Source organism: Fundulus heteroclitus, chromosome 13 (assembly GCF_011125445.2).
Source record: "Fundulus heteroclitus isolate FHET01 chromosome 13, MU-UCD_Fhet_4.1, whole genome shotgun sequence".
In the NCBI taxonomy this organism is placed as follows: Eukaryota; Metazoa; Chordata; class Actinopteri; order Cyprinodontiformes; family Fundulidae; genus Fundulus; species Fundulus heteroclitus.
This window is the reverse complement of record NC_046373.1, coordinates 21,199,652-21,227,236: the sequence shown is the minus strand read 5'-3', so window position 1 is coordinate 21,227,236 and position 27,585 is coordinate 21,199,652. Positions and strand designations below refer to the sequence as shown.

General features: G+C 38.7%; 1 protein-coding gene across 1 annotated transcript; it reads left to right on the top strand.

Annotated features, from left to right (window-relative positions):
* The first annotated feature begins 257 nt into the window (after nt 1-257).
* LOC110369009 (ly6/PLAUR domain-containing protein 2) lies at nt 258-23,609 on the top strand. The gene is made up of 3 exons (XM_021320426.2): nt 258-432; nt 17,668-17,775; nt 22,099-23,609. Exons 1-3 carry the CDS (start codon nt 384-386, stop codon nt 22,314-22,316), a joined length of 375 nt encoding a protein of 124 aa, XP_021176101.2. The 5' UTR covers nt 258-383; the 3' UTR covers nt 22,317-23,609.
* Nucleotides 23,610-27,585: the final 3,976 nt, after the last annotated feature.

Genomic DNA, 27,585 nt, shown 5'->3' with positions numbered 1-27,585 from the left:
ATTAAAGTTAACATAATGAATGACTGAACGATAACTCAGTCTGTTGATTTTTGTTTTTTTAGTATCAGTGTATTTAAATGTCTGACTCCTCACTTACGCTGTTTCTTTAGGAAAATCCCCCCCTGTACCTGTTCACTGCAAGGTGACCTGCCCCAGGCCCCCATCTACCAGTGTTGAACCCGCAGCAGTCAGCCTCATCCCTGATTGGATAACGGTGACGCATGGGTAGGAGCTGGCGGCTTATAAATGCAGCCATGTCAGAAAAAAAAGTTTGTTGTTCCCCCTAACATTATAACGGGCTGAGTTTTTGCATCCAGTCAGACTCTCTTCTCTCTCAGCGCATTTTTCCACCCCGTCATTTTTTCAACGACTTTTCTCCTAAGATGAACTCTATTGCTGTGATCCTCGCTGTCGGACTCTGCTTTGCAGTCGGTAAGGAGGCGTTAATTAATTCATTTATTTATTGTAAAATGCGACTCACCGTTATTTTAGATCCGTTTCACCCGCCACGCCTTACAGAGACGAGAATGTGTTAACCTTTTAATTATTATTTCACTTTACACGTCGTTGACTTTATTTCTATAATTTACCCAGGGCAAGTTTGGAGACTTTGAATTGAGTTTTGCGTGTTTTTCTTTTTAAGTTAATGTCGCATCATTAAATGTAGTGATTTTGCCTTTGTGCAAATTATGGCGAATTCTCTCGTCCTATAACCTTATTTTTGGCTGTTGTGGACACTTGGGGAGTTTTTCCCCGCACATGCAGATTGTGCGCATACTGAAACGCGCAAAGCTTCAGGCTGTAGGTTGTTTTCAGCGCATCGAGACGGAAACATCAAGCAAACAAATGTCGATTAAAATAAGTAATTGACACCAGCCAGAAGCCACTGGTTTAAATATAAAAACATCCTTTTGCAAGCTTGTTATTAAAATGATGTCGAAGGATGGATTAAATCTGGGTGTGGTCACGCCCAGTTTTTTTTAATCAACCAGATTTCATTTGGATCCTGCAAATAAAAAATTATTGTGGGGAATATTAGTCACATGCCGAGGAAGATAATATTGCTTTCATAAAGTCCTCCAAGGTGTTCTAAAAGTAAAACCTAAAGTTTTCTTTGGTCTTTTTGGAACCAGAAAATTGCACATCTATGCCAGTATATCTATGTTTTTTCTAAACCACACTCATTGGCCTCTTTATTAGGTACAACTCACTAGTACAAGGTTGGGCATCCCTTTTCCATCAGAAAATCTTAAATTCTTCTCGGAACAGAGTCAACTAGGTGTGAAAAACATTGCTTGGAGAGATTATGCTCCATTCTGACATGATATTGCAAATTATTGTGATTAAGGTAACCAGCAGATGGATACAGTGGTAGTAAAGGAGGTACATGGTCAACAAGAATGCTCAAGTAGGCTGGGGTGGTTAGTATTAAGGGCACTAAAACACCAAAATAAAGCAAATATCCCCAGTACCATTATTTTTCCACCACTGGCAGCCTGAACCACTGACCAAAACCGCTATGGATCAATGCTTCTCATTGTTTATGCCAAATTCTGAAACTATTATCCTAGTTTTGCGGCTAAAAACAAGACCGGACGACACTTGTCTAACCCTTTATTGTCCAATTTTGGTAAGGCTATGCAGACTAAAGTCTCAGTTTCCTGTTCTAAGTTGACAGAACTGGCACCAGGTGTATTGTGCTGCTGCTTTAGCCTGTCAGGTTCCGATGTGTAACATGTCGCTCACTGGCTGTGTTCCCTATTTTTGGACCATTTTCTGTAGATCCAAGACTTGTGTTAAAACCAAAATAGATCAACACAGTTAGTTTGTGAAATATACAGTCCAGCTCAACAGGTACCAACAAGCAAGTCACTTAAATATTCTGATGCTAGGTCTGAACTTAAACAAGTTATCTTCACCAGCTTAGCCTAAATGCACGTAATTAGCTGCTGCCATACATTATTGGACGAGGTGCCCTATTGTCAAAAATAAATTAAAGAGGTCTACCTGATAAAGTAGATGAGTTTACTTTTAAAGTGACCTTCCCTTCATTTATGGGTGTAACTGGAGCTTTGGGAGCATCAATGCCTGAAGTTTGAAACCGTTAAACATTCCAGCTGATTTTATTGAGTGTAGGTGAGTCTTCTGGATAACACGGTGGTAAACAATGACAAGGGGGAATTTTTTGGGATCCTTGCATCGTAAACTGTTGTCATGAGTTTCAGTTTTGAAGATCGAGAAATTGCTAAAAAATGACATTGAGCAGAGCGTTCAGAAGAAGTTAATCTAAATCCTTTCACTTTTGGGGAAATGTTATTTTGTAGCAACAGACCATGTTGGCGGCCAGTTTTACTGTATTTTGGGGCATTTTTGCACATCAAACCTAAGTTATTGTCAATCTCTTATATGGGGACTGTCCCAATTCAGGGACTGCATTGCGAAAAAGAGAAGACTGGAAGAGATCGGCTTGTGAAATTGAGACGGTCTGGCCTGTCCCCGCCCTTATCTTAACTTTACTCCTGTGGCAAAGCAACCGAGATGGCACAAAGCAGCTGTGAAGCTAAACACTGTAGTATGACTGTAGGCTTACACGGTTATTATTTTCCCCTTTACATATGCATTATGACCCACATTATTTCATTTAAAATGTTGCTTTATCATCTTTTATTAAATTCTAATTCATTAATCAGCCAAATGTTTAATTTTATGTTGAAATATAGCACTAAACAAAATTAATTGATGACGAATACCATTCGCGTAAATTTGTAAAGCATTTTCCAACTTAAATGCTAACCCTAAAACTTTCTGAGCAAAGCTCGAATCAATTTATTTGTAGAGAATAATAATGACGAACTAACCGAACACTGACATTAGATATCTGGATTATTTTTAATGGCGGAAAGTCAGCTGGAGCTGCGAAGTAAAGTGCACGTAGAAAGGCGTTCTCTCTCGGCGTGGTGAGCTGAAGGCCGAAAACGTGAGCCAGCTGAGGTCTGAGCCATTTTAAAAATCAAGTGATATGTCAGCAAACACATATTTGGGTTTAACATAGTTAACCTCTAGCCTAAAAACTTTTAAAGGTTACTTTTATGTCACAGAAAGCATAATAAATCCAGCTTTATTCACAGCTTTTTACTCCTCTCCACCATTGCTGTTTCCGGTTAGAAAGTTCCGCTTAACCCCAATGAATAATGGGATAGGATTAGCAATGAAGGATACACAAAACCCATCCTTCAAATCGGGCAAAAGGACACATTCGTCGGCCGCATTTGAAGGAGTGTTAGAAGCAGTGGCGCCAAACTCATTTCTATAGTGGGGCCACTTTGGCATCATGAAGTCACTATAAGGGCTGGTTGCGCGTGCATAGATAACAATTTTTATTTCATAAATTCATTCTAGTTCATATAAAAAAAAAAAGCACAATAATATAAAATGAGCATCCTAAGGCCTAATTTATACAGTTTATCTACAAAAACGTTGATATTGGTGAGAGTTAAACTTTAAACTCATTATTCTGCATCACTTGTTCTCTTTTTGGACATTTCTGAGTTGTTTTAATATGTTGTGGGAAACCTGCTGTCTAGTGGCAGGATGCTGTTACTACACCGTTTAAAAAAAAATCTACACTCGCTACAGGAGGCACAGTTTTAGCCACTGTATACAATTTTAAAGGATATATCCCTCTACTTAATGACATGATATGCCTTATTTTTGGCTCTTGAGGGCTGGATAAATTGCCTTGACGTGCCGGATTCAGCCCGTGGGCCTTGAGTTTGACACGTGCTTAGAAGGACTCACCTTCTTCGCTGCGCTGTGACGTAATTGGCCTGCAAATATGTCCTTCCATGGTTGCAGCCCCTGAATTTGAAACAGACATAGTCTGCTCTGAAACATCATAAATGGTTGATTGTTGAAATTAACTTGCCAAATATGGTTTCAATGGATTGGTGCGGTTATTTGACAAAATATAAAATAGCCAAAAGAAGAAAAGCTCTTAAACTATGGAGAAAAGAAGCTATTGGTTTGTTCAGTTTTGCTAAATAGATAACATTGCTGTAAGTCATGGAGGGCGGGGCAAAATAGGCATGTTATGAACTCTTATTGTGATACTTTATTTGCCACACAGCCTTGTGACTCTGACTAAATGGGAACAAATCTACTGTTGTTAACAACTGTTAACACCAAGTCCATATTTAATGGCTAGGGTGGTCCATCTAGCTGAACATGAGACTGTTGACACAAAAGCCAAGCTCAGCCCGTCCTTGACCTTGTTTGATATCTTGATATGGATATTTTCCGTTACTTTTGGCATTAAAATCAACATGGTTAGAAGAACCGTAGATTTAGCCTTTTAATGAAGCCAATCATTCATAAAGTTTGGGATGTCTAGAACAGGGGTTCCCAAAAACTTGTGCCAGAGACTGATTTTTTTTTAGCATAGCAGATCATGGCAAAGGACAAATGAGAACAAAATAATGCAGACTAAAGAAAAGCTAAGCATTAACCAAACGACTATTGGCGCTTAGCTAAAAAAGTAATGACTTAAGTTGTAGTAGACTAACATTCTTGACTAAATATTTGGAGGACAACAAGAAATTCACTAAAGCCTAGTTTATTTAGCTAAGAAAGCTAATATGTTTGAATGTCAGGAAGCCAAAAGGTTGAGGTTTACTAGTGCTGATGCTAAACTATTAAAGCTGTGTACAACAGTTAAGTAATGCAAAAGTGTTAAAAGTGTAGGTAAAGTATAGCGTAAATAGAAATTATTGTCAAACGAACATAAAAAACAGGTAGCAGTGGCCTAGTGGTTATAACAGGGCCCTCACGTCCCAAGAAGGCTAAAAAATTCACTGGAATGTGCAATGTTGCAAGGACAAGAAATATTATTATTGCTATTATTAATATTGGCATTATTTGTGGCCATGTTAACAATACTAAAGCTAGCAGGTTGTTTATTTAGTAGGCTAAAGCTAATAACACTTGTTAATATATTCATTCATCAGAAGTTCTAGACAATAAGTCCAATAAGTCAGTCAGAGATTACTCTATTAAAGGAGCATAACGCAGGTTTTTGCAGGTGTTTCCCCCCTCTGGCGACAAGTTGAAATTACACCAGTGTTATACACACACCCATGTACACATCCAGAGAATAAGACCCAAATCAGTCTCTCATGAACTGATTAATGGAGCTTATAGAGGCAACTGTGGTGAATGGAGGAAAACTAATTTTACAAGCCTGGCAATTGTAACAGCATGTATCAGGAAAATAATAATAATAAAAAAAGATTTAAACTTTAAACTTGTGAAATGCTCCTTTAATGTGTTTTACAAAAGCTAAACATGATACAAAATAAATTGAATAAAACATAATCGTAAACTAAAACGCTAATGAGAAGCCTAGTTTGTTATTTTAAACTTCAGAGTTTTTAATCCATTAAAAAATAAGTTTAACCCTTCCATTTATTTGATGACTCGACAGACTGAGTAACCGACTGACGAAACATGGTGCTTTAAAGTGTTTATTACCCGATGTTCAGCAGGCTTCACGTTAATGCCGTTATTACAGGTCGGGAGGAGGCAGGGTGTTTGTGGATGTGGTTTTTTTCCACACTCCGTAAAAAAACAGTGAATCATGTCCCGACTTGCCAGCACCAGCCTGAGAAATTTTGCACCTTGCAAACGTTGTCATTCAAGAGTGTCAAATTCCATACACACGGAGGAGCTTCAGACTGGGTCATTTATCCTCTGTCCATTGTGATTTGGGGCCCGTTTTTCTGTTTTTTTGTCCCAGAGATTTTTTTCTACCATGTTGATTAGTTCTCCAGTTTCAGACCACACCCTAGTAAAAAAAGAAGCATATTGTCATCCTTTCTGGTTTTTAACTGACAGCACTGACCTCATTCCCACATCGCTTAGCCTGGATATAAGTTTTGTGTCAGAAGATTGATTCACAAATGCAGATGATGATATATGGGTGACAGAAGTGATGAGGAGGGATGAGTGTGTTTAGGAAGCGGGTGATCTCAGACCTCGGTCAGGTTTGCTACAGGTCACAGACTACTGGAAGGACAGGAAACCAGGAAAACAAGCAGAGTTTCCCCTTCCTGTTACTGTTGGCCACTTTTAGGCTGTTACAGAACTGCTTTTCCAGACAAGGAAAAAATATAACTTATCTGGAGAAGCTTTGGGTGTACTTTGTCAAAAATATTAATTTAAGTCCTTAAATTTCCTTCTTTTTTCTTCTTCTCTTCCTCTTCTAAAATAATCTTATTTTTGGGTTGCTGCATATTTGAAACAATTTAAATCACTGTCAAACCTTGTCAACTTTTAGTGTAACATATATCCCGAACAAATTATCTCATAATAGATTTAACAAATAATTCACCAAACATGACAGATTATGAGGACATTTTCAAATTCCTCTCCAGGTGAGCTCACAGATTAATTCAGTTTTTTAAAACTGACTGGTATTAGATCTATATTTTCATCCTCATTGATTTAAAAACCCAGTCCCCTTTAAAGCTGAATGACCCCTGAGCATGATGCTGCCACTACCATGTTTTAGCATCGGTAATGTGTTTTTATTTATTTTTATATTTTTTTTAGGATACCCAGGCTTGGGTATTTCCTTTGGAAGAAAATGTTTAGTTATTTGGACCTATTGAGAAAACCACCAGTATTACCACAGCTCAATTAGTGGCAGCCTCCTTGACCAATTTCCTACTTGTTTTTTATACATTTAGGAAAAAAATGTCCAATATTTGTTGTGATCCCTTATTTTCTCCCAGTTATTGATGACTTGCTTATCTGTACCATATTAAATAGATATAAAATGCTCTGACATGTTTTTATATCCGTCTCCTGCATTTATTCTATGAGATCTTTTTGCGTCTCAGGAGATCTGAACTGTATTTCAGGCTGATCAGATTCCCTATAATCTAATGAAATATAATGGCAGGTGTGAAATCAAAAGGACTAAAAGTTAAATCAAATTATGTATCTACAAAGTTTTAGCTGAAGGGTGTGCACACTTGTACAACCTGGCCATTGTACCTTTTTCATTCTTAACATCCCACCTAAAACAGATTTACTCTTTCCAGGTGACTTATACAGCATGTGCCACATTAAATTTAAAAAAAGTTTATCATTTTTTTTCAAATTCGCATTTTAAAAGGAATGTCTACATGTTTGAGAGCTAGTTTATGTTTCATTGGGCTATTTTCAATCGTTGTTCAAATTTTATTGCTAAATGACAGGAAAAGTCCTGCACAGCGATCACATATACTCCTGTGTAGCTCTCAAAGGATCCCCACATTTTAGCCTTAATTTTACAACCTTTAAAAATCAAATAGGAAAACAAAAACATTGAAACAGCATCACAGACCTGCTTATGCATATTTGTAACCATGTTATTCTCTAAGTCACAATGTACACATACGTATTTCTTTCTAAAAGAAGCTTTAAAAACACTGTTTGCTTATTTCACATGGTAGACTTGTTTACACACTGACTGGACTTCCCAGCTACCCATGCAATGTTTCCACACTTGGGGCCCATGACTCATGGTGTGGTTCCCTGACTTGGTAGGATTCTCCTGGGCGTTTCTGCTCGTGGGGAAATTATAGTTTATTGGAAGTTAAATTCAAGGCAGGATCTGGTAATTCTTTTAATCTGCTCTCAGCTCTTTCTGGGCGTCACAGGGATACTGGCTCCTGCCGACAAACACCTAAGGCCAAAAAAATGCCCTTGTTTAAACTCAAAACAGACTAGTTTAAATCTACTACACCATCAACACCCTCAGGTTTAACTTATATAATCCCAGTGTCATTACTTTTAAGGCACACTGCCCAAATGATCTTCCAGATGAAAGCTGCAATTTTACAGAATCAACTTTTAGTTTCCTCCTAGATGCATTTCCAGTTTTTTTTTAATAATGACTCAAGCAGTTAATTTAGCCTCTAACTTATGTTTTTATTTAATGTATGCCTGCTTTTAATTTGCCTGTCTTCTACCAACTCCTTCCTCAAAGGTTTTTGAAGCATGCAGTTCCGTTGACGGGGCAGAAGGGGGCAGTATAAGGCTGACTGAACACATTGGAGTTCATTTGCTAGGTGCCACACCCAGTTTACCAAAAAGGCTCCTTGTTCAACACGTTTGGCGAAGGCAGAAATCTGTAAATAACTTTTGTAGAGAGTTCTCTCTATACACAGTACAGGTCCGCTGTCATTTATTCTATTATTTCAGAAAACTGCACTAAACCCTGTCATCATTTATCAAACAAACATGATGCCACAATGGAGAAGCTTTTAGTAAATAAACTAAGTGCACCCATGCTACCTTCATAGGAAGTAAAATAGCTGGGTGTTCTGATCAAATGTACGTTACTCTGTAAAAGCAGGAGTTTTCAGTTTGCTGATGCAAAGCTAATGAGAGATTATTAACGTAATGCAAGAAAAGACCTTAGAGAAGCTGCCCTTCTTATCCAGACAGTGTTTTATAAGGTAATGGCTTCTCTACTGCGAGAATTTAGCTACCTTATGTGCAAAATGACTATGTAAAGGAGGTAAACTCTTTTTTTAAACCATTTTTTAATGTTTGATAGTTCATAAAGTGTTTAATAGATGTAAAAAGTAAAATATAGACATAAAATCACAGGGCATTAATGCCATGATGACGTGACATTGACAAAACATTAAAAGATTGATTGTAGTAGATAAAAAAATAAAATAAAAAATGGGCCGAATATTGAGCCTCGGGTGAAACCCAAAGCTTAAAGAAGTTTTAACAGAGATCACATTCGGAGAAACTCCTAAGCTGCCATCAGAGGAAAACCTGCCCAACCCAGAGCCTAAAACACCTGCCAGGTTTCTTAGCCTATCGAGTCGACATGTGTAGCTGGATATATGGTTGTTTTTTTCTCTCAATTTAGTGTTTAAGGAACAAAATCACTTCATGTAAAGGTTGAATGGGAACAATTAGGAATGATTTGCCGTAGAGCAGCGTACAAACTGTTGATGAGGATGGTTTGATTCCCTGCTGGTTCTGTGTTCATGTGTGGAGTTTTTATCTGGCATTACATGTGCAGATTTGAGCCCGTCAGTGTTAACACTTTACAAAACATTAAAAACCTATAGCAGAAAAATAGTTAAGGAAAGGTAATGCTGCTTTGTTTTAGATGCAGTTTTTTTTTTTAAAAGGACCATAATGTGAGAATACCTTTGGACAAAAGAAACAAAAAAAAAAAAAAAAAAAAAACAACAGCTCCAAAATGCTAGAAGAGAAATTGTTATACTCCTTTTTTGGTGTTAATTTAGGACATATTTTATCTAAGGGAGTATCTCTTCCTGTTCGTGAAGTTTAGATGTGGCCCGGAAGTGACATATAAATCTTTCAGTAATGTCTAAAGATAATTTATTACATCAGCACACTACGGGGGCTGAGGATACTCTAGGGTAGATTTAATGGACGGTTTTAAGGTGTTTACATCAGTAAACGTTTTAAACAGCCAGAGCTGTGTCTCACTTATCACCACAAAGTCACATTATTATCAGGCCTACTACCTTGGTATGTAATATTGTTCAGATAGTTCTGGGTCTGCTGTTCTTTAAGGGAACATTCAGACGTCTGTCTCTATCTGAGCGGGTAAAGACCAACTATTATCTGTTGACACACATTGCCTGTAGCGAAGAAACTCTGCGACATGCCATTTTTATCCCGACCTCTAATCTCAACCCTCAAGTCACCTCAAGCAAAGCATGTACCTGCACACCGAGGTGTGATTGAGAGACGTTTTACAAGAAACAAAGCCTGTTTTGCGTCAGAGCGTGTTTGTACGCATCCAGGTGGCACGAAGCCACGAAGGATCAGGTCTGACTGGATTTCGGGCAACTGTAGAGGGTGAGGCATGCAGCCTGTCTGGCCGCATTGCAAAGCGCTGAGGTATAGGTGATTAAGGCGTGGCCGTAGCCAGAATGCACCTGACACTTTGTTTTTCTGCAACTTTGTTTAACTCCTAAAGTGACTGGGATTTCTTCTCTTTGAATTTCAGACACAAAATAAAACTTATTAGGCTGAAATTGAGAACTGTAAATGTAAAAGGAAGAGGTGTAGCCTCTTTCTTAGGCTTGAAATACAATAGAATAAAATAAAAGTCACATTAGGAACTTATTTTTTGTTATATTTCACGTATTCAAATTTAGATTATTTATATAGCACCAAATTGTCATGAATGTCATCTCAAGGTGTTTTACAAGGCAAACTCATCTTCAGTTACGAAGCCTTTTAAAAGTATCAATAGCTCTTCAACTTTTTCACATTTTGTGACATTAAAACTACACATTTCAGTATATTTTTAGGGGTTTTATATAACAATACAAAGTAGGGGATGATTGTGAAGTAGAAGGAAAATATTGAAACACATGGTTTTGAAATAATCTATGGCACAACCTGCTAAGTAGTGGTGGTCACCCTAGCAGCGAAACAACAAGAAGGCCCGCTGGTAACGCTGTAGAGATCCAAAGGTCAGGTGGAAAAACCTATTGTGACAGGACAACTACAGAGGAAAAATCATTATTTAAAGAAAGCCTGAAGAACTTTTACAGGTTGTTTTTTTTACAAGCCGTGTATGGGACACAGCCAACATGTGGACAAAACTACTCAGATGAGAGCAAATGAGACCAACAAAGAACATTTTGGCCTACAACCAAAATACTTTTTGTGGTGAACTATGTTTACATCACCCTGAACATACCATAACTACATAGAAACGCAGTGTTGGTAGCATCAGGTTTTGGGGATACTTTTCTTTAGCTGTGATGGCAAAGCTGGTGAGAGTTGACTGGAAGGCGAATGGAGCTAAATCTAGGACAATACAGGAAGAAAAACTGTAAGAGGCTACAAGAGAGACTGGGGCAGAGGGTCCCCTTCCAGCAGGACAACAACCCCAAACACACAGTCAGAGCTGCAATCAAATAGTTTAGAATAAAGCATGTTTACGTGGTCCAGTCAATGTCCAGACCTAGATTCAACTGAGAACCTTGATGTTCACCGATGCTTTCCATGCAAGTCCGTCTGAATTTAAGCTGTGCAAAGATGACGTTGCAGAATTTTCAGTTTTCACATGCAGGACGCAGACATAGCCGTACTCCCAAAGACCTCCAAGCGAATGTGGCTCTGCAACGTACCGACTCAGGGGGACTGAATACAAACCACACTTTTTAGATTTCTATTTATGAAAAAAAACAAAAAAACGTGTGAAACCACAAATCATTAGGCCCGCCGCCCGTGTCACAATCATAAATTACTTATGCGTTCCACGTTCGCACTCAAATGCTCGCAGAGGTGTACAATTCAAATTGTATTACAATACAATGAAACTAAAAAAGGAAAATGTTAGACTTTATTGCGTTACTGACTCAGGATAGCTATCATTTCAGTAAATCCGACTTTCATCTGATCGGAAAATCTATTCATGAATGCGAAGCATGCGTTACAAGGAGTAACAGGAACTGGACGCGGTGGCTGTGAAAAGCCTGGGTGTAGCCGAAACCGGCAGGGCAAGGTGAGAATCATTTGCCTTTACATAAGCATGAGTGCGCTTCAACACGTGAATAAACACAATTAACGACGCTCAGAAAATTTGATTAAATTGGGCTATGACATCAGATCACTGTTTTAGTTTATGTCGATATGTTTATTTTGCTTTAAGGGGAAGATTTGCTAGGAGTTGCACACTGCTGGGAAAATGGCAACGACCAATCTGAAAGGTTTTATTGCTCAGGGAGGGCTGATTAAAATTAGACTTTCAGATAACTGGTTTTAGTTTAGTTAAATGTTTTTTTGTGTAATAGTTTTAGTTTTAAGAGGAGATTTTTTAGGAGTACACTCATGTGCGAGCCACCAAAATTGACAAAGATGTCGAAACGTTTTCAGAAAGAACTGAGCGAAAGTCCGGTTGTCTCCGATTTAAGCCTGTTTGCTGCTGCGATGACCCGAATAACTGAGGATTTACACAGGCGAGTTGTACACTGGTGGGAAAATGGCAATCACAAATAAGAAAGTCTTTATCGCCCAGGGAGGCCTGCTGGAAATGCTTGTCTCAGACGGCCTAAATAAAAAGGCTACCAAGCAGATGAGTCAGTGTTGGCATTTAACGTGATTAGCTGATTTACAGTTTAAGCTGTAACTTCACATCTAAACCAAACTCTTCAGTTGTTCCTCAGATATTTATATTCTGCTTGCAAGGAGTCAGGTTTTCTGAACTTTTGAATTAGTCTCAATCAACGTTCCTACAGATGTTTCAGTCCATTTCATCTTTCAGCTACTTCACTTATTTTCTGTCCAGTACTTGAACATTTACAGAGGACTGGCTTCTCTCCGGGTACTCCCAACTTTCCCCCCACAGTCCAGAACTGTGACTTTAAGGTTAATTGGTCTCTCTAAATTGTCTCCAGGTGTGAGTGTGTGCATGATTGTTTATCCTGTGTTGTCTCTCTGTTGCCCTGTGAGGCACTAGCGACCTGCCCAGGGTGTATCTGTTCCTGCAATTATCTATCCATCCATAGATGGATGATAAATTTGTATTTTGACCCACTTAGCTCTGACCTGCAATATACTGAAGGAGGATGAATAACCTGTGTTTGACTTTTAGATTAGGTTTATATGATCTAGATAGGTTTGTGGGTCTGACATTGTTTCTTTTTTTTCCAGAACTGGACTAAAAATGAATTAAAAACCAGGTCCAAAGAAAAATGTTGAGGCCTCCAGTAAGGTTGATGAACTATTGATAAGGCCCACTTTAAAAGATGACAAAAAGTTAATAAATTACGGGTGGTTTGAGATTTTTTATACAGTAAGACAATGTATTTTTAGACCTACATTGTATTACATCACTAATGTTTTGGAACAGGATCCGTTTCTACAGTATGCCGAGTCCATTTCCTTCAAAAACTACACCAGCTTACAAAATGCTACAAGTTTCAAGGACCAAACACATTATGACTGATGATAAAACACAGAACACAAGCTGATCGCAGTTCTGACATAAAACATTTGTATTTTACATTGTTGCCTAAAACTGGTTCCCTTAAACTCTGTGACGCAAATCCAGTTGCTAGTCTTCATGAAATGTACTTTTAAAGTCATAGTCACACTTTCCGTGTGAAATCTCTTTGTCTAATGCGCGGTATGAAGTTGGACCGGCTTTCAGACCTACATGTTTGTTTGAAACGCCTTATCTGCAGTTTCCAAGTAGCACATTACTGTGTTTCACTTTCCAGTAGTTCCCATTAGGCCCCAGGATCAAAATGATCTAACATTCATGTTTCTTAGTAATCTCCTCCTTTCTTCGTTCCACGATAGTCCATCATAGAACAGTTCGACTGCATGGAGCCTCAGCACCTAGGCAGTATTTATATAGATGTTTTATAACAGTGTTTCTAGACTAAATTAACTACGGAGGTATGGTATCAACTTATGAGGTTCACATATTCTTTACACAGCTTCCTGAGATGTTATTAAAAAATGGAGGGCCACTGTGTAATCTGGAAATGTGTATAAATAGTTAATCATGAGATTCTTTTTATTTCCAAAAGAAAAAAACATTGGTATTTGCACATTATATTCCATTTACTAGGGTTTAGCCACCTTCAAAATCCAAAAGACCATTTACTTGCCCCCAGTCCAGCTTAATAGAACGTGTTTAGAGCCGCTTATGTTACATGATTTATCTTTTTTTTGTAACTCTTTGTTCATAGGTAGTTTGCATATTTTAATACAGAATAAAAACCACAGAGCAGATACCCTTTACAAAAAGTTGTTTATTCAAGTGTACTACAAGTAAACTTATTTCATACTTAAAACAAGGCAGTGTACTTGAAGTTTACTTTTTATAAATCATATTACATATACTTAACAATAGCACACTTGACTTATACATAAAAGTATAAACAGAAGTCTAAAACATTAATACTAAGACTTAAGCTTATACTTAAGTATACTTAACATCATATCAAATTTATTCAAATACCACATTTAAGAACAACTGCCTTTGGCCAAATGTTGCACAAAAAGAAAATCAATGATAATTCAATAAAAGCACAGTACAAATAAAGAAAAAATCAGAGAAAAACGCTCTCACTTTGTTAAAAGCCGGTGAGGATAAATGTGATTTAAGAAGAGATTTAAAAGCACCAAAAGTTGAGGCCTGTCTAAGTAAACTGCTTCATGATAAGGGTAACTAAAACACAAATTCAGGGGTGATCTATATATAGAATACCAAAAACGACACGTCCTAAACACTCTCACTTATTAGCCAAATAAGCATCCCATTATATATCTTTTTGAAGTTTAATTGAATAAATCATTTTCTCCAGTGCACACAGTTGTTTTACAACATCGACAAAAGTACTATCTGTAGTGTGGGGCCGTTTGTCTGGAGCCAGATAAATGTCAGCTTTACTCAAGCCGTATAGGGCATTATTTTAAGATTGTTACACTGATATTAAAACACCAAACCCTTGAAATTATTTTTTCCCACTTCCCTCCAGAAAATCTGGATGCCGGGGGCGAGACAAAAAAAAAAAAAAAAAAACACGGGCTTGATCCGCGCAGTCCTCTCCAGATTCTCTCCAGCAGGCCAGAAATAAGTCTATGACTCAAATTTTGAATCTTTGTTACGTCAGGAAGAGCATCTCATGTGAAAACTGTGCCATGTCTGTGTGTAATGTGTAATGACTTGCAGAGGTGATTCCTGAATAAGGAAGCTGATGAAATAACTCCCTCTCAGATATTTTTGGAAAAAGATTTCAAGAAAAGAACTATGTTCTTTTCAAACTAGTACGTACTAGTACCTAGAATGTTTTTACTAACTGAGTGAAAGGCTGGTTGCCTCCAGTGTAAACCTGTTCGACACTAAATGTACCAATAATAACAGCAATATGTTGTGTATGTTCGATACAATTATTCCATGAAAAAAACTGAAAAAAGTGCTTTATATATTTAAAAACCTTATCTGGTTCTTTATCATTTTAACACAAGTTATTAGGAGCCACTGTGGAAGGTTGAAAAGGCAACTTGTGGCTCCAGAGCCACAGATTGCAGGCCTTAGCATGTACTAAACTCTGAAGGTTTCATCCATTCATCGGTTATAGATCCGATGAATGCAGGTTATTTATCCAGTTATACAGGCTCTGTTCTCTGTAGAAATAACCTTTTCTAGAGGTTGAGAAGCTCTGATCCTGGGTTGTTTTAATTAAAAAATGTGGTAGAGGCCAAATACAGAGTGAGCTTTTAATATGTACAGACAAAATAACTCAATAAATCGGGAAAGAAAATCTTATTTAACTCTCAAAATGAGAGAGAAAATCTAAATTAATGCACCGATTGAATGTTTGTTGACTTATGAACCAGAACAGATTGAAAGCGGGGAACATTCTGTAACCTTTCGTGTGAGGACGTCTGTACTTTCCACCAGAATATCCAGTCACAAGATGCTGTGGCGAAAACTGGGCCGACTGGTTGTGCTAAAACCAGAAGTTCCACTGTTGGTGCTGAGTCACAGAAACCGTGTTTCATACAAGGCTGTAAAAACAAAATGGCCAGGAAACAATGTCCCTGTGAAAACAAATCTGGAATAAAAGAAACACAGTACCTATAGATCGGTCTGTCATAATGCCTTGATTTGGTTTAAATTAAAGTCACAAAACCAATTAATGACTGTTCGTTGAGCTATTTTCTGATCTATACTCACATGCTGGTGACTGGAAACTATGTATTTCTTTTATTTAAAGTAACGTAGATAAGCAGCACAAGCAGCAAGCTTTGTCTCATTAACAATTATAACCAGATTCTTCACATCATTCCTACAATAAAACCACGTATTTCACTTTTTAGCATTTCATAGTGGCAGCGTGTTAAATCTAGATAGTCTGGACATAAACATCTAGATGAGAGATAAAATCTGCTTGCACTTTTAAATTTTACAAATGGTGTAAAATTTAGCATTACACAAATCTGAAAACAGTATCGGCAGACAGAAAAGCCACCTTCTCCCCTGCTTTTTCTGGACAATAACACCGGTTTAATTCAATCTCAAGGAATTTCTGCTTGAGATACACTTAAAACAAATGATTGGAACTAAAACTAAAGTCTAGGTGAAACTCAAGGGATCATATTAAGCTCAGAAGAAGTTGTAAAAGTTATTACTTTTTAGCATGGAAAACATAATTGTTTCTATGTACATCAGAAAACAGAAATTGTAATGCTTCTAGTCACACAGGAAAAAGACTTTTAACGTTTATTTAACATGTTCTTTTAACAGCCAAACATACTTGCTTGCTTTTAAGCTTAAAAAAATTAAAACAAATCTGTAGGTACATCAATCTTCCACGAATCAATCACAACTGGATTTTCATTAATTGTAGATTTGCTACTTGTTTGTAATATTTGTATGTGTTATATGGATATATATGTGTGGGCCCATCTGTTTTTTTTAAATCCCAGAAAACAGCAGATAACTACTTAAACTGGAATAATGTTTAAAGTTTGGAGGCACTGAAAATCAAACTTTCTTTAACAAAACCTGTATATTATGATGAATTGTTGGATTAAAAATGTATCTGTATTTATTCTGTGATTAGGAGAGTTTCATGACATGGCGTGTGTCTTTTTTCACAATCATTAGAGTTCATCTTCTGTGTAGTTTATAGCTGGCTGCTTCCTGCTCCTAATCTGTCATCGTTCATACAAAATCTAACACGGAAATTTTTTCTCTTGGCAAATCCAAATCCCCCTGAGTTCATCAGTGCATTTTTTTTAGATCTTTAACTTCCTAAACGAGATCAACATACCTTACTTTTTCAACGAATCTTTAAAGTCCCCAAACTTCTTTAGCTTTATCCTATGTCTTTTTCTGCTCTTTAAATGTTTGCTGGAGAGTTAATTACACTTCTCGGCTCCGGATTTATTTGGGGAGGTTTAGAACAGCGGCTTTTGCGTTGCGTACATGTAATAAACTCTGTCAATAAATAAAATTTCAATTGTAAAAAGCAATCCCCAAGGTCACAGTGCCGTGCAGAGAATGTGAAACAGATTAACTCCTCGGGCAGACAGGCTGCTAAACACACGTTTGTAGTTCCTTATAATGGCAATCCTGCCTGATTTTCACAAGATTCAGTGTAGTTTATTGTGAATTTCTACGATAGACCATCACATTGATGTACATAATTGAGGTAAAGTGGTTTAGATCAAAGCAAGCACATGCTGTTGTCCATCATTACTTTAAAATGAACTTAATTGTCAAAACTAATAATTTCTAAGTTAGATTTAAGTAGTGTCCAAACTTTCTTTTCAGGCGATATCTATGTAGCTTTGTTGGTTCATACATTAGTTGCCTTCTAGAAGCTAGTATAAAGCCTTTGCGTGTACAGCAAAGACTGAAATAGTTTGCGGTCTCTGGATCAGGTTGGCTGTTGGCAAGAATTCAAAGGAAGCATTAAAAAAAAGAGAGACAGCAGGAAGCAAATGTATTGTCACATTCCTTTTATGGTAACGGGGTTGGATAAGCTCCAAATCTATTTACAAGAAATAATTTTTTTGTCTGTCTCTTTTGTCCCCCCTCTCCACTTTCTTCTCCCCATATCGCCATCCTTGTTTCCTCACACCTAACAGGTCAAGCGCTCCAGTGCTACAAGTGCCCCCTTGGCATTTGGAACCTGTGCGTAACTACAAAAACCACTTGTGAAAGCGGGGAGGTATGCTACAATAGTGTGGGATCAGGTGAGTCACTGATATCAAAAAGATCTTACCAGGAAATAAATTCTTCGACATTCAGGACTGCATTCCCGATCTGCACCGTCAGATTTATAATCATTTTGTTTATCAATGTTTATCAACAGAACATGGCAAGGCGGTTCAATGGACTACCAAACTGAGAATCAGCTGAGCAATAATTACATTGATTGCATTAAAACAACAAAGCTTGTGCTCAAACAAGATGTCTCACTTTGACCTAAATCAGGGTTTCCCCTAGAAACATAGATAATCCTGGCAGTAGGTGTCGTGTCGGGACGAGCAGCCCATTAACTGGGTACCGTCATGTGCGTCAAGCTAAGAATAGTTAGCGTTAGATTATTTTGACTGGGATGTTTTCTCCCTGACTGGAACTTTACTTAGCCTGGCGTATAATACAGTGGGAGAAACCCTGTTAAATGTAGGTGAGCGTCTCACTGGTTGAGTTGCAGTGCAGGGCCTTAAACTTTAAAGAGCTGAATCACCCTCCCAATAATGATTTCAGTTTTTCTCAGAAGTTTACCGACACTCAGCATCGGCATAACAAGCTGTCCTTTACCAGCTTCAGTTCTTTTTCTAAAAAGAAGAACAGGATGTCCAAGTATTAGCCCCACTGAAGATTTATTCTGGGACTGTAAACAAAGGACAACCAAATCAACCTGACCCTATGTGAAAAAAGGCCCCCATACCTTTAAAACTGGTTGTGCCACCCTGTGGCTCAAGCCGTTGCAGTAATTGGCGCTGAGTGTTTTCCAGGAATCTTAGCCTGGTTATAAGTTGGCCCTGTTTGTGGGTCTGGCCCTGATTCAAACCTGAACTTTGACTAGAACATTCTAGAAACTTAATTTTGTTTCATTTTAGGCCATTCAGACATGCATTTGCTGGTTTAATTGGCTTATTCTCCTTTTACACAACCCAAATCCACTCGAGCTTAAGGTCACAAACTGATGGAAAGATAAAAAACACAGAAACAAAGATTTAAGGCCAAGACACACCAAATACGAATTAGTCTGATCCGACGGAAAATGGGATTTTATGAAATTGTAGCAATTGCATCTGTTTGAGGTGAATAGGGCCCGGCAGACTCACTTACGCTTCTATGCTGCTGTGTCTGTGTAGACCAAGGTAGACCCCTGGTCTATCTTGGTCGAAGCTACACAGCAATGTTATGAAAAAGTCACGAGTCATACAGGAAGAGAGACACGTTGGCAAAGTAAAACACATCCGCATTGGGGAAATCCCGGGAAACGCACAGCTCAGTAACTAACAAGTATTTTAATCCACAGTGTTCTTACCCATGGTAGTAGTTTAAAAATACAGAAAACAGATTAGAAAGTGAAATAACAATCTTTGAGCTTTTTCTAGTAGCAACTGGATATTTATGTTTACCGCCCGGCTTTAGCTGGTAGAATTTCTGGAATTTGTGGTACATACCCTGTACCCGAATACTCGATTTTGTGAGTCCAGTGGTGTGTAAAGGGACCCTTTATCCAGGAAAAAGAATCTGTACGTATCTGTCCTCGGATTGTATGGTTTGGTGTATCTCAGCGTTTAAAATGGTGTAAAGCTAGTGTGCACTACACACAAGACACATCATGTTATACTTACAAGTCTTTTATAAAATAAACTTTTGCTATACTTTGCTAAGTATATGGAAACAAAATGGTTTGTTTACAGGTGCAAAATCAAAGTAGGAAGTGGGAAAATAATGATGCGAAGGTACAAAATGGGGCTTAGATTTGATGACTTGGTATACTGACTCTTGAGCCAATAAATGTACAAAATGTCAGTGAGTAATTGTATCTCACAAACCTGAACCACTTGAGTTCTGATTACGTAAAATTCACTTATACGTTCTACGGTCTTGTAAAGATACTGTTAGCAAACAGGGCTTCAAGCCGCAAAGACTTGGAGCGCATCATCAAGAATAAATTGTTGAAAGTAGTGCAATCACATGACTGGAAGACCTTTCCCGCTAATAATGGGGGTTACCCCCTGAAGTAGGCCGTGCACACCAAACACAACATGCGCTAAACTCGACGCTAAACCCTGCAGTGAGTTTGGTGTATGACAAATTTCTGCTTTTGTGTGCGGGGCTTACTGCAGAAAATGCCTGACTTTCACTGGCAAGCACAGTGAAAAGTCTATAGTGGACTATCACAATGCACTGCAGTCAAAGTTCAACCAAACTTAGCTTTGACCAGGGCAAGTGCAGCAGATTGTGGCGCTTGGTGCAGTGTTACAGCGAACTTCATGTAGCACCAAGCTTGCTCTTTCCACAGCACAGAGCTAAATGTTTTTTGTGATACACACTAAACGGTTTTTGAGTGCGACGCCAGTATTGTCACATTTGTCGTGGAAGCCCCAATCCCTTATATTTAACAGAATGAATTACAGAAAACTTAATTGCATAAAAGATACTTTCCATACACGAGAGAGATGTTAACAAACTCTTCAGAAGACAGAACCCCCGGAAAGCTGCTGGACCAGACTCTGTGTCTCCATCCACCTTGAAGCACTGTGCTGATCAGCTGTCTCCAGTGTTCACAGACATTTTTAAAAACTCACTGGCGACATGTCACGTGCCAGCCTGCTTCAAATCCTCCACTATCATCCCTGTTCCCAAGAAGCCAAGGACCGTCCGTCCGTCCGTCCGTCTTCTTCCGCTTATCCGGGGTCGGGTCGCGGGGGTAGCAGCTTCAGTAGGGAGGCCCAGACGTCCCTCTCCCCAGTCACTTGGGCCAGCTCCTCAGGAGGAATCCCAAGGCGTTCCCAGGCCAGCCGGGAGACAAAGTCCCTCCAGCGTGTCCTTGGTCTTCCCCTGGGCCTCCTCCCGGTGGGACGTGCCCGGAACACCTCACCAGGGAGGCATCCAGGAGGACGTCCAGGAGGACGTCCAGGAAGCCAAGGACCACAGGACTTAATGACTTTAGACCCGTCGCTCTGACCTCTGTAGTTATAAAGTCCATTGAGAGCCTTGCGCTTTCACACCTGAAAGAGATCACTGACCCCCTCCTGGACCCCCTACAGTTTGCCTACAGAGCCAACAGGTCTGCAGACAACGCTGTCACTTTGGCCCTTCACCACATCCTCCAGCACCTGGACTCTGCAGGAACCTACGCCAGGATCCTGTTTGTGGATTTCAGCTCTGCCTTCAATACAATCATCCCAGCTCTGCTTCAGGAGAAGCTCTCCCAGCTGAATGTGTCTGACTCCACCTGCAGGTGGATCACAGACTTCCTGTCAGACAGGAAGCAGCACGTGAAGCTGGGAAAACATGACTCATTAGTCTGTCAAGCTCCTGAAGTTCGCGGACGACACCACTCTCATCGGACTCATCTCTGATAGTGACGAGTCCGCCTACAGGTGGGAGGCTGACCATCTGGTGACCTGGTGCAGGGAGAACAACCTGGAGCTCAACGCTGTAAAAACAGTGGAGATGGTTGTGGACTTCAGGAAGAACTCTGCCCCAGCTACCCCCATCACCCTCTGTGACTCCACCATCGACACTGTGGAGTCTTTCCGCTTCCTGGGAACTGTCATCTCCCAGGACCTAAAGTGGGAGCTGAACATCAACTCCCTCACCAAGAAAGCCCAGCAGAGGATGTACTTCCTGCGGCAGCTGAAGAAATTCAACCTGCCAAGGACAACGATGGTGCAGTTCTACTCCTCCATCATTGAGTCTATCCTCACCTCCTCCATCACCATCTGGTACGCTGATGCCACTGCCAAGGACAAGAGCTGACTGCAGCGTGTCATCCAATCTTCAATCTCTCCAGGACCTGTACGCCTCCAGGACTCTGCGGCGTGCAGGGAAGATTGTGGCTGATCCCTCGCACCCCAGTGACAGACTATTTCAGTCACTTCCCTCTGGCAGGAGGCTGCGGTCCATCAGGACCAAAACCTCATGCCACAAGAACAGTTTCTTCCTATCCGCTACCAGCTTTATCAACAAGGCCCAGAGCCTGCCCGCCCGCCTATCTATCTATCTATCTATCTATCTATCTATCTATCTATCTATCTATCTATCTATCTATCTATCTATCTATCTATCTATCTATCTATCTATCTATCTATCTATCTATCTATCTATCTATCTATCTATCTATCTATCTATCTATCTATCTATCTTTTTTAGTCTGCACCACCAACATCAGGTCAAATTCCTTGTAAGTGTAAACCTACTTGGCAATAAACTTGATTCTGATTCTGAAGGCCTCTTTTTAAACATTTATTTGAAGCCGTTAAAAATGGATTGAGTGGTTGAAAGTAGCTGTAAACACTGACGTTAGGGGTTTTCTCCTTTTACAGGTGCCGTCATAATCAAAAGGAAGGGTTGCACTAATGCTACTACTTGCAACACGCCCGACCTTGTGACCTTTGGCAGCAACACCACCTTCTACACTTTGACCAAGACGTGCTGCAACACAGACCTATGCAACATGGCCCCAGGCCTACCCGGGGCCTCTGGGCTGAGCCTGGCAGCTGTCACCATTTTTTATTTGCTTGTAGCCAACCTAATGGCTTAACTTACTGATACAAAGTGCACACATCCATATTGTACTATTGGCACTAGACCTATACTTTTTTTTCTGCATGGTTTAAGGTGCATTGTAATTTTTTATATGATTTAAGTCTCCTATGTATTCCTACATCTATTAGCCCTCCTCCGGTTGTGGAGGGCTAGTAATAAATTTACTTCAGTTGGGTTTTGCAAAACATTAATAAACTGAATTTACAAGATGGCCGTTTCAAATTAGTGTTTTTACATGTCAGGAAGTAATTGTAATGACAATTTGCAAGACGTTATTTGAAAAGTGTGACCCCTTATTTACAAGGTTAGCAATAGGTTAGCAATAACTTAGCTTTAGTTAGCCAAACTTGGCTAACTACGCTAAGCTATGGTGGACTGATGGCAAAATTACATCCTCCACCAAGTAGCTATTTGTTTTTGATGTGGTGCCTTACTTTTAAAGAAACAAAATCTTTTGTAGGTATTTATTAGTTCTACATATTATTTTCGAAACCAAGAGTCTTTCATCTGACTTACTCTACCCAGAATAGATTTAAAGCCAAATAGGCAAAGAGTAGATAAAAGGAGGAAACTGATTAATTTGGTTATCTCTAAACTTAGAAATAGAACAGATAGACAAGCAGCAAAATAATTGTCAGCAGTTAGCTTAGCTAAGTTAACCATGTTAAACTAACGTTGCCATCAGATATTCTGTGAAGTACTATATTTGTATCTGGCTATTAGGTTTAAGAACAATAAACTGTTGAAGGCAGTTCTGCTTATTTTAAAATAAATTTTCAGCTAATAGTTGTAGAAAAAATAGTATGGGTTTGGTCTTGAAACACTTCTTTTTGTATTTCTTGGTTGTTATTTTTTTTTTGTAACAGTCCATCACCTTTTTTGTCTTTCTTTTTAAATGAAAACAAAAAGACACATGACTCCATCAGTTGAATTTAACATCTTGTTGTTTGTGTCAAATCTGTACATTTACATAAGTTTACCAAAAACAACAGAAACTGGGATGACAGTTTTTACATATGTTTTCTTTTTGTGTATACAACTTGAGTGGGCTGGGTGAGATATGAATTGCACTTCTTACAGATGCTGAGGTATATGAAACTGAGATTCATATGTTATTTACCCTTAATTTCCTCTTTTATTTTCCATAATTGTATTTTGTCTTACCTTCTCTGGGTGTTTTTGTCAATATTTACAAATCCAGAGTTTTATTTCTGACTTTAAGGTGAAATAATTCCAGTGAAATTGGGTTTAACAAATATAAATAAAATTGATAAATTGGAAACAATAACCTGTGTGGTTAATGCTAAACAACATAGCAGTGATGTTGTTTTCCATATTGACAGGTTTTCCTGTATGACTTGAAAAAAGCAAAATGTGAACTCCAGATGGACATGAAATCTTGAATTACTTAACATTTAAGTCCTGACTCGACTCGGTACACAACCAGGAACAGAAAAAAAGAAAAAATAATAAAACAATTATATGTACATATATATATATATATATATAGAGATAGATAGATAGATAGATAGATAGATAGATAGATAGATAGATAGATAGATAGATACAATATAACAATATAAACGCAACACTTTTGGTTTTGCTCCCGTTTTTTATGAGATGAACTCAAAGATCTAAAACGTTTTCCACATACGCAATATCACTTGTGTATGTCACTCCCTCAAATATTGTTCACAAACCAGTCTAAATTGATTACACACTGTGATTAGTGCACAGGTGTGCCTTAGACTGCGCACAATAAAAGGCCACTCTGAAAGGTGCAGTTTTGTTTTATTGGGGGGGTGGGGGGGGTTCTGGGGACTCAGCAAGACAAGTCAAGTCGGTTACGACGACGAACTGGAGTCAGGTGGAGACCCCGATGAGGACGACGAGCATGCAGATGAGCTTCCCTGAGACGGTTTCTGACAGTTTGTGCAGAAATTCTTTGGTTATGTAAACCGATTGTTTCAGCAGCTGTCCGATTGGCTGGTTTCAGACGATCTTGGAGGTGAACATGATGGATGTGGAGGTCCTGGGCTGGTGTGGTTACACGTGGTCTGTTGTTGTGAGGCTGGTTGGATGTACTGCCAAATTCTCTCAAACGCCTTTGGAGACGGCTTATGGTAGAAAAATGAACATTCAATACACGAGCAACAGCTCTGGTTGACATTCCTGCTGTCAGCATGCCAATTGCATGCTCCCTCAAATCTTGCAACATCTGTGGTATTGTGCTGTGTGATAAAACTGCACCTTTCAGAGTGGCCCTTTACTGTGGGCAGTCTAAGGCACACCTGTGCACTAATCATAGTGTCTAATCAACATCTTGATATGGCACACCTGTGAGGTGGGATGGCTTATCTCAGCAAAGTAGAAGTGCTCACTATCACAGATTTAGAGTGGTTTGTTAACAGTACTTGAGGGAAATGGGGATATTGTGTTTGTGGAAAAAGTTTTAAATCTTTGAGTTCATCTCATAAAAAATGGGAGCAAAATCAAAAGTGTTGGATTTATAATATTTTTGAGTATATATATATATATATATATATATATATATATATATATATATATATATATATATATATATATATATATATATATATATATGTGTGTGTGTGTGTGTGTGTTGTACAATTGTTATGTTATGTGTTGTGCAATTATACACTGTTTAAAGTTATTTAATGTGTAATAAATAACTCTGTTAAGTATTGTCTGGAGGATATGAGCTCTAAAGCTGATATCAGGACATCTTTTAACAGCAAACTCTGCACACACATAGAATAAGGAGTGACAACTTCTCTTCAAGTTCAAGATTTAATAACAGACATAAAATGAACATCCAGAGAATGCTGGATATATAATGCTGTTTATCGGAATTAACACCATATTTCAATCAATAAATCCTCTCTACTAGGCTAGTGAAATTTAACTAAACTACTAAGCAAAATGAAGATAAAAAAAGCTAAGCTAAGGAACTATTTACATAAAACAAAAGACAAAACAAAAGTGGTTGATCATAATCAGAATAATTCAGTGAATCCTGGTTCACTGCAGATCTGACTTAAGAAAAACATAGAATGGAGTTAACTTAGCTTAACTAATTTAGAACAACATTTGGCATGTGTTTCAATCCATTCACAATGCAAATCCTGAGTTAAACAAAACGTTATTTGATGAAATAATGTTATGTTTGAGTTAAAGAAGCAAAGTTCACCTTAAAGAACATGGAATGAGCTTAAATTAGCTTCACTAGTACAGAACAACATTTGGTATGTGTTTCAACCACTGAGCTATATAATACACTGGAGTGCTGATTTTGCTGAAAAACTGAAGCCACTGGCCGCCATCTTGCTACTCCCTACTCTCACAGAATCCCATAGGATTTGGTTGCAACAACAAGCAGTTTTCTGGCTGTGTGAAAACGTTTCACAGGTAATTCTACAGTCAGTGGATGTACTAACACTATCAACTACTAGGAAATTAGGTGCTGAAATATTTTACACGTTATTCATATTAAATATACATATGTATATATAAGTATGTGTATATGTATATATGTATATATATGTATACACATGTAAATATATGTTTTTGTACATTGTTATTTATATATTTATAAATGTTAAACATATATATTTAAATGAATAAAATGCTAAATATTTCAGCACATGACTTTCTCTGTGCTTGATATTTTTAGAATATAAAATAAAAGTATATGGCATTTGACATTTTAAAAGTTTTAAGCCCCCCCCCCTGAACATGAGAAAATCCTCGTTATTCGATGCTGTAGCGCACATATTCCCTAGTTACTGGGGGGAAATAGGGAGTACCAATATGGCGGCTGGTGGCTTCAAAGCGACTCGTTCAAACAGACGGTGATTAGCACTCCAGTGTATTATATAGCTCAGTGGTTTCAACCCATTCACAATGCAAATCCCAAGTTACACAAAACATTATTTGAGGAAATAACATTTTAAAGAATGATTTTCTCTGTAAGAATCTGGAAACTTTATGAACGCCCGATTTTATGAATGCGATTATACCTCCGGGAGGTAGGGGTCGCTGCAGAGATCGGACGCTAAACTCGGTTACTCCTAAAGTTAACAAAACGCCTTTAATATTCCATATTAATGTGGTAAAAACTAACAAGCCTTGTACTTTAAAACAAGCCTTTTTTGAATGTCTGGAACCGGAAGTTACCAGAAGCTAATAGCATTTTGGCTGGCGGACTTTCGGCGCTTTATTTTTAGCCATAATGAGTGAGCCGGTTAACATAAACATTAATATACCATCAGTGTATGGAACCCCTGTGGAGATAACGTTTGTTATAACCATAACAACACACTCGAATCATATCGGCAATGACCTGATACAGAATATTAGCATGAGCTACGCCTGTTATCTTTTTGTGTTTAAAAAACACCATGTACGCATTACACAAACATTTCCAAATGACCATGTAACCTTTCCCTCTGGTTTCTCTGCCGAACCTGTCGGTGCCTCATGTGGGTCCGGTCCACTTTGGCCATCCAAGGAAAGGAGCAGTGGAAAAGCAGGGTAAATTGTTGGTCTTTTCAGCAGCGTGCTAGCCTTCAACTCTGTAGCCTAGCAGCAGCAAACATGTGGCCATAAACCAGCCGAAACGTGTTCGGGATCGGGGGCCTGGTCCGAGGCTCTGCCGTGTCCTCTGACCCGGTTGCAGTCACGATTTCAGTTCCCTCTTTCTCTCAGCGTGGGAAGTGGGTAAAGAAGGCCGAGCCGCGACATCTCAAGTCACCTTTCCTGTAAACAAACCTGTTTTTGGCATGGAGGGATTCTTTCCTCCTGCGCCTGACGCTGAAGTTAAGACAACAGACTTAACTCTGATTTGCCCGATCATGTCCTCCGGGCGAAGAGGGATTTCTCCCCTGTGCTGGCTAGTGTCTTTCGGGCCTGTGAGGCCCCATGAGGTTCAGGCCAGCCTCCCTTCTCCTTTAGTCTTTTTTAATTAAATTAATTAATGAAGTGCTCTTACCTTTTGTCTGGAGGAGTGGTCTGGGTTCACAGCAGGCACCCTGCCGTGAAGGCAGGTCCTTGGTGGCTGTGAATATGAAATACCTTTTTGGTCCTTCTTGATTCTTATATTGTTAAAAATTCACTCTGGATTTAGCCATGGCGTGATGGCATAACAGATGACAGGTAAAACGTTTGTAGGGGTCTTTGAAAAAATATTAAATTAATAAGATAAAAACATACAAAACCCAAAACCATTTCCAAACACACCATTA

What these genes read in the sequence shown, in the direction of transcription:
- LOC110369009 (XM_021320426.2), top strand. Translation starts at nt 384, where the DNA reads ATGAACTCTATTGCTGTGATCCTCGCTGTCGGACTCTGCTTTGCAGTC. An exon ending in CGGACTCTGCTTTGCAGTCG is followed by an intron (nt 433 to 17,667) that starts GTAAGGAGGCGT and finishes CACACCTAACAG; the next exon opens with GTCAAGCGCTCCAGTGCTAC. An exon ending in CTACAATAGTGTGGGATCAG is followed by an intron (nt 17,776 to 22,098) that starts GTGAGTCACTGA and finishes CTCCTTTTACAG; the next exon opens with GTGCCGTCATAATCAAAAGG.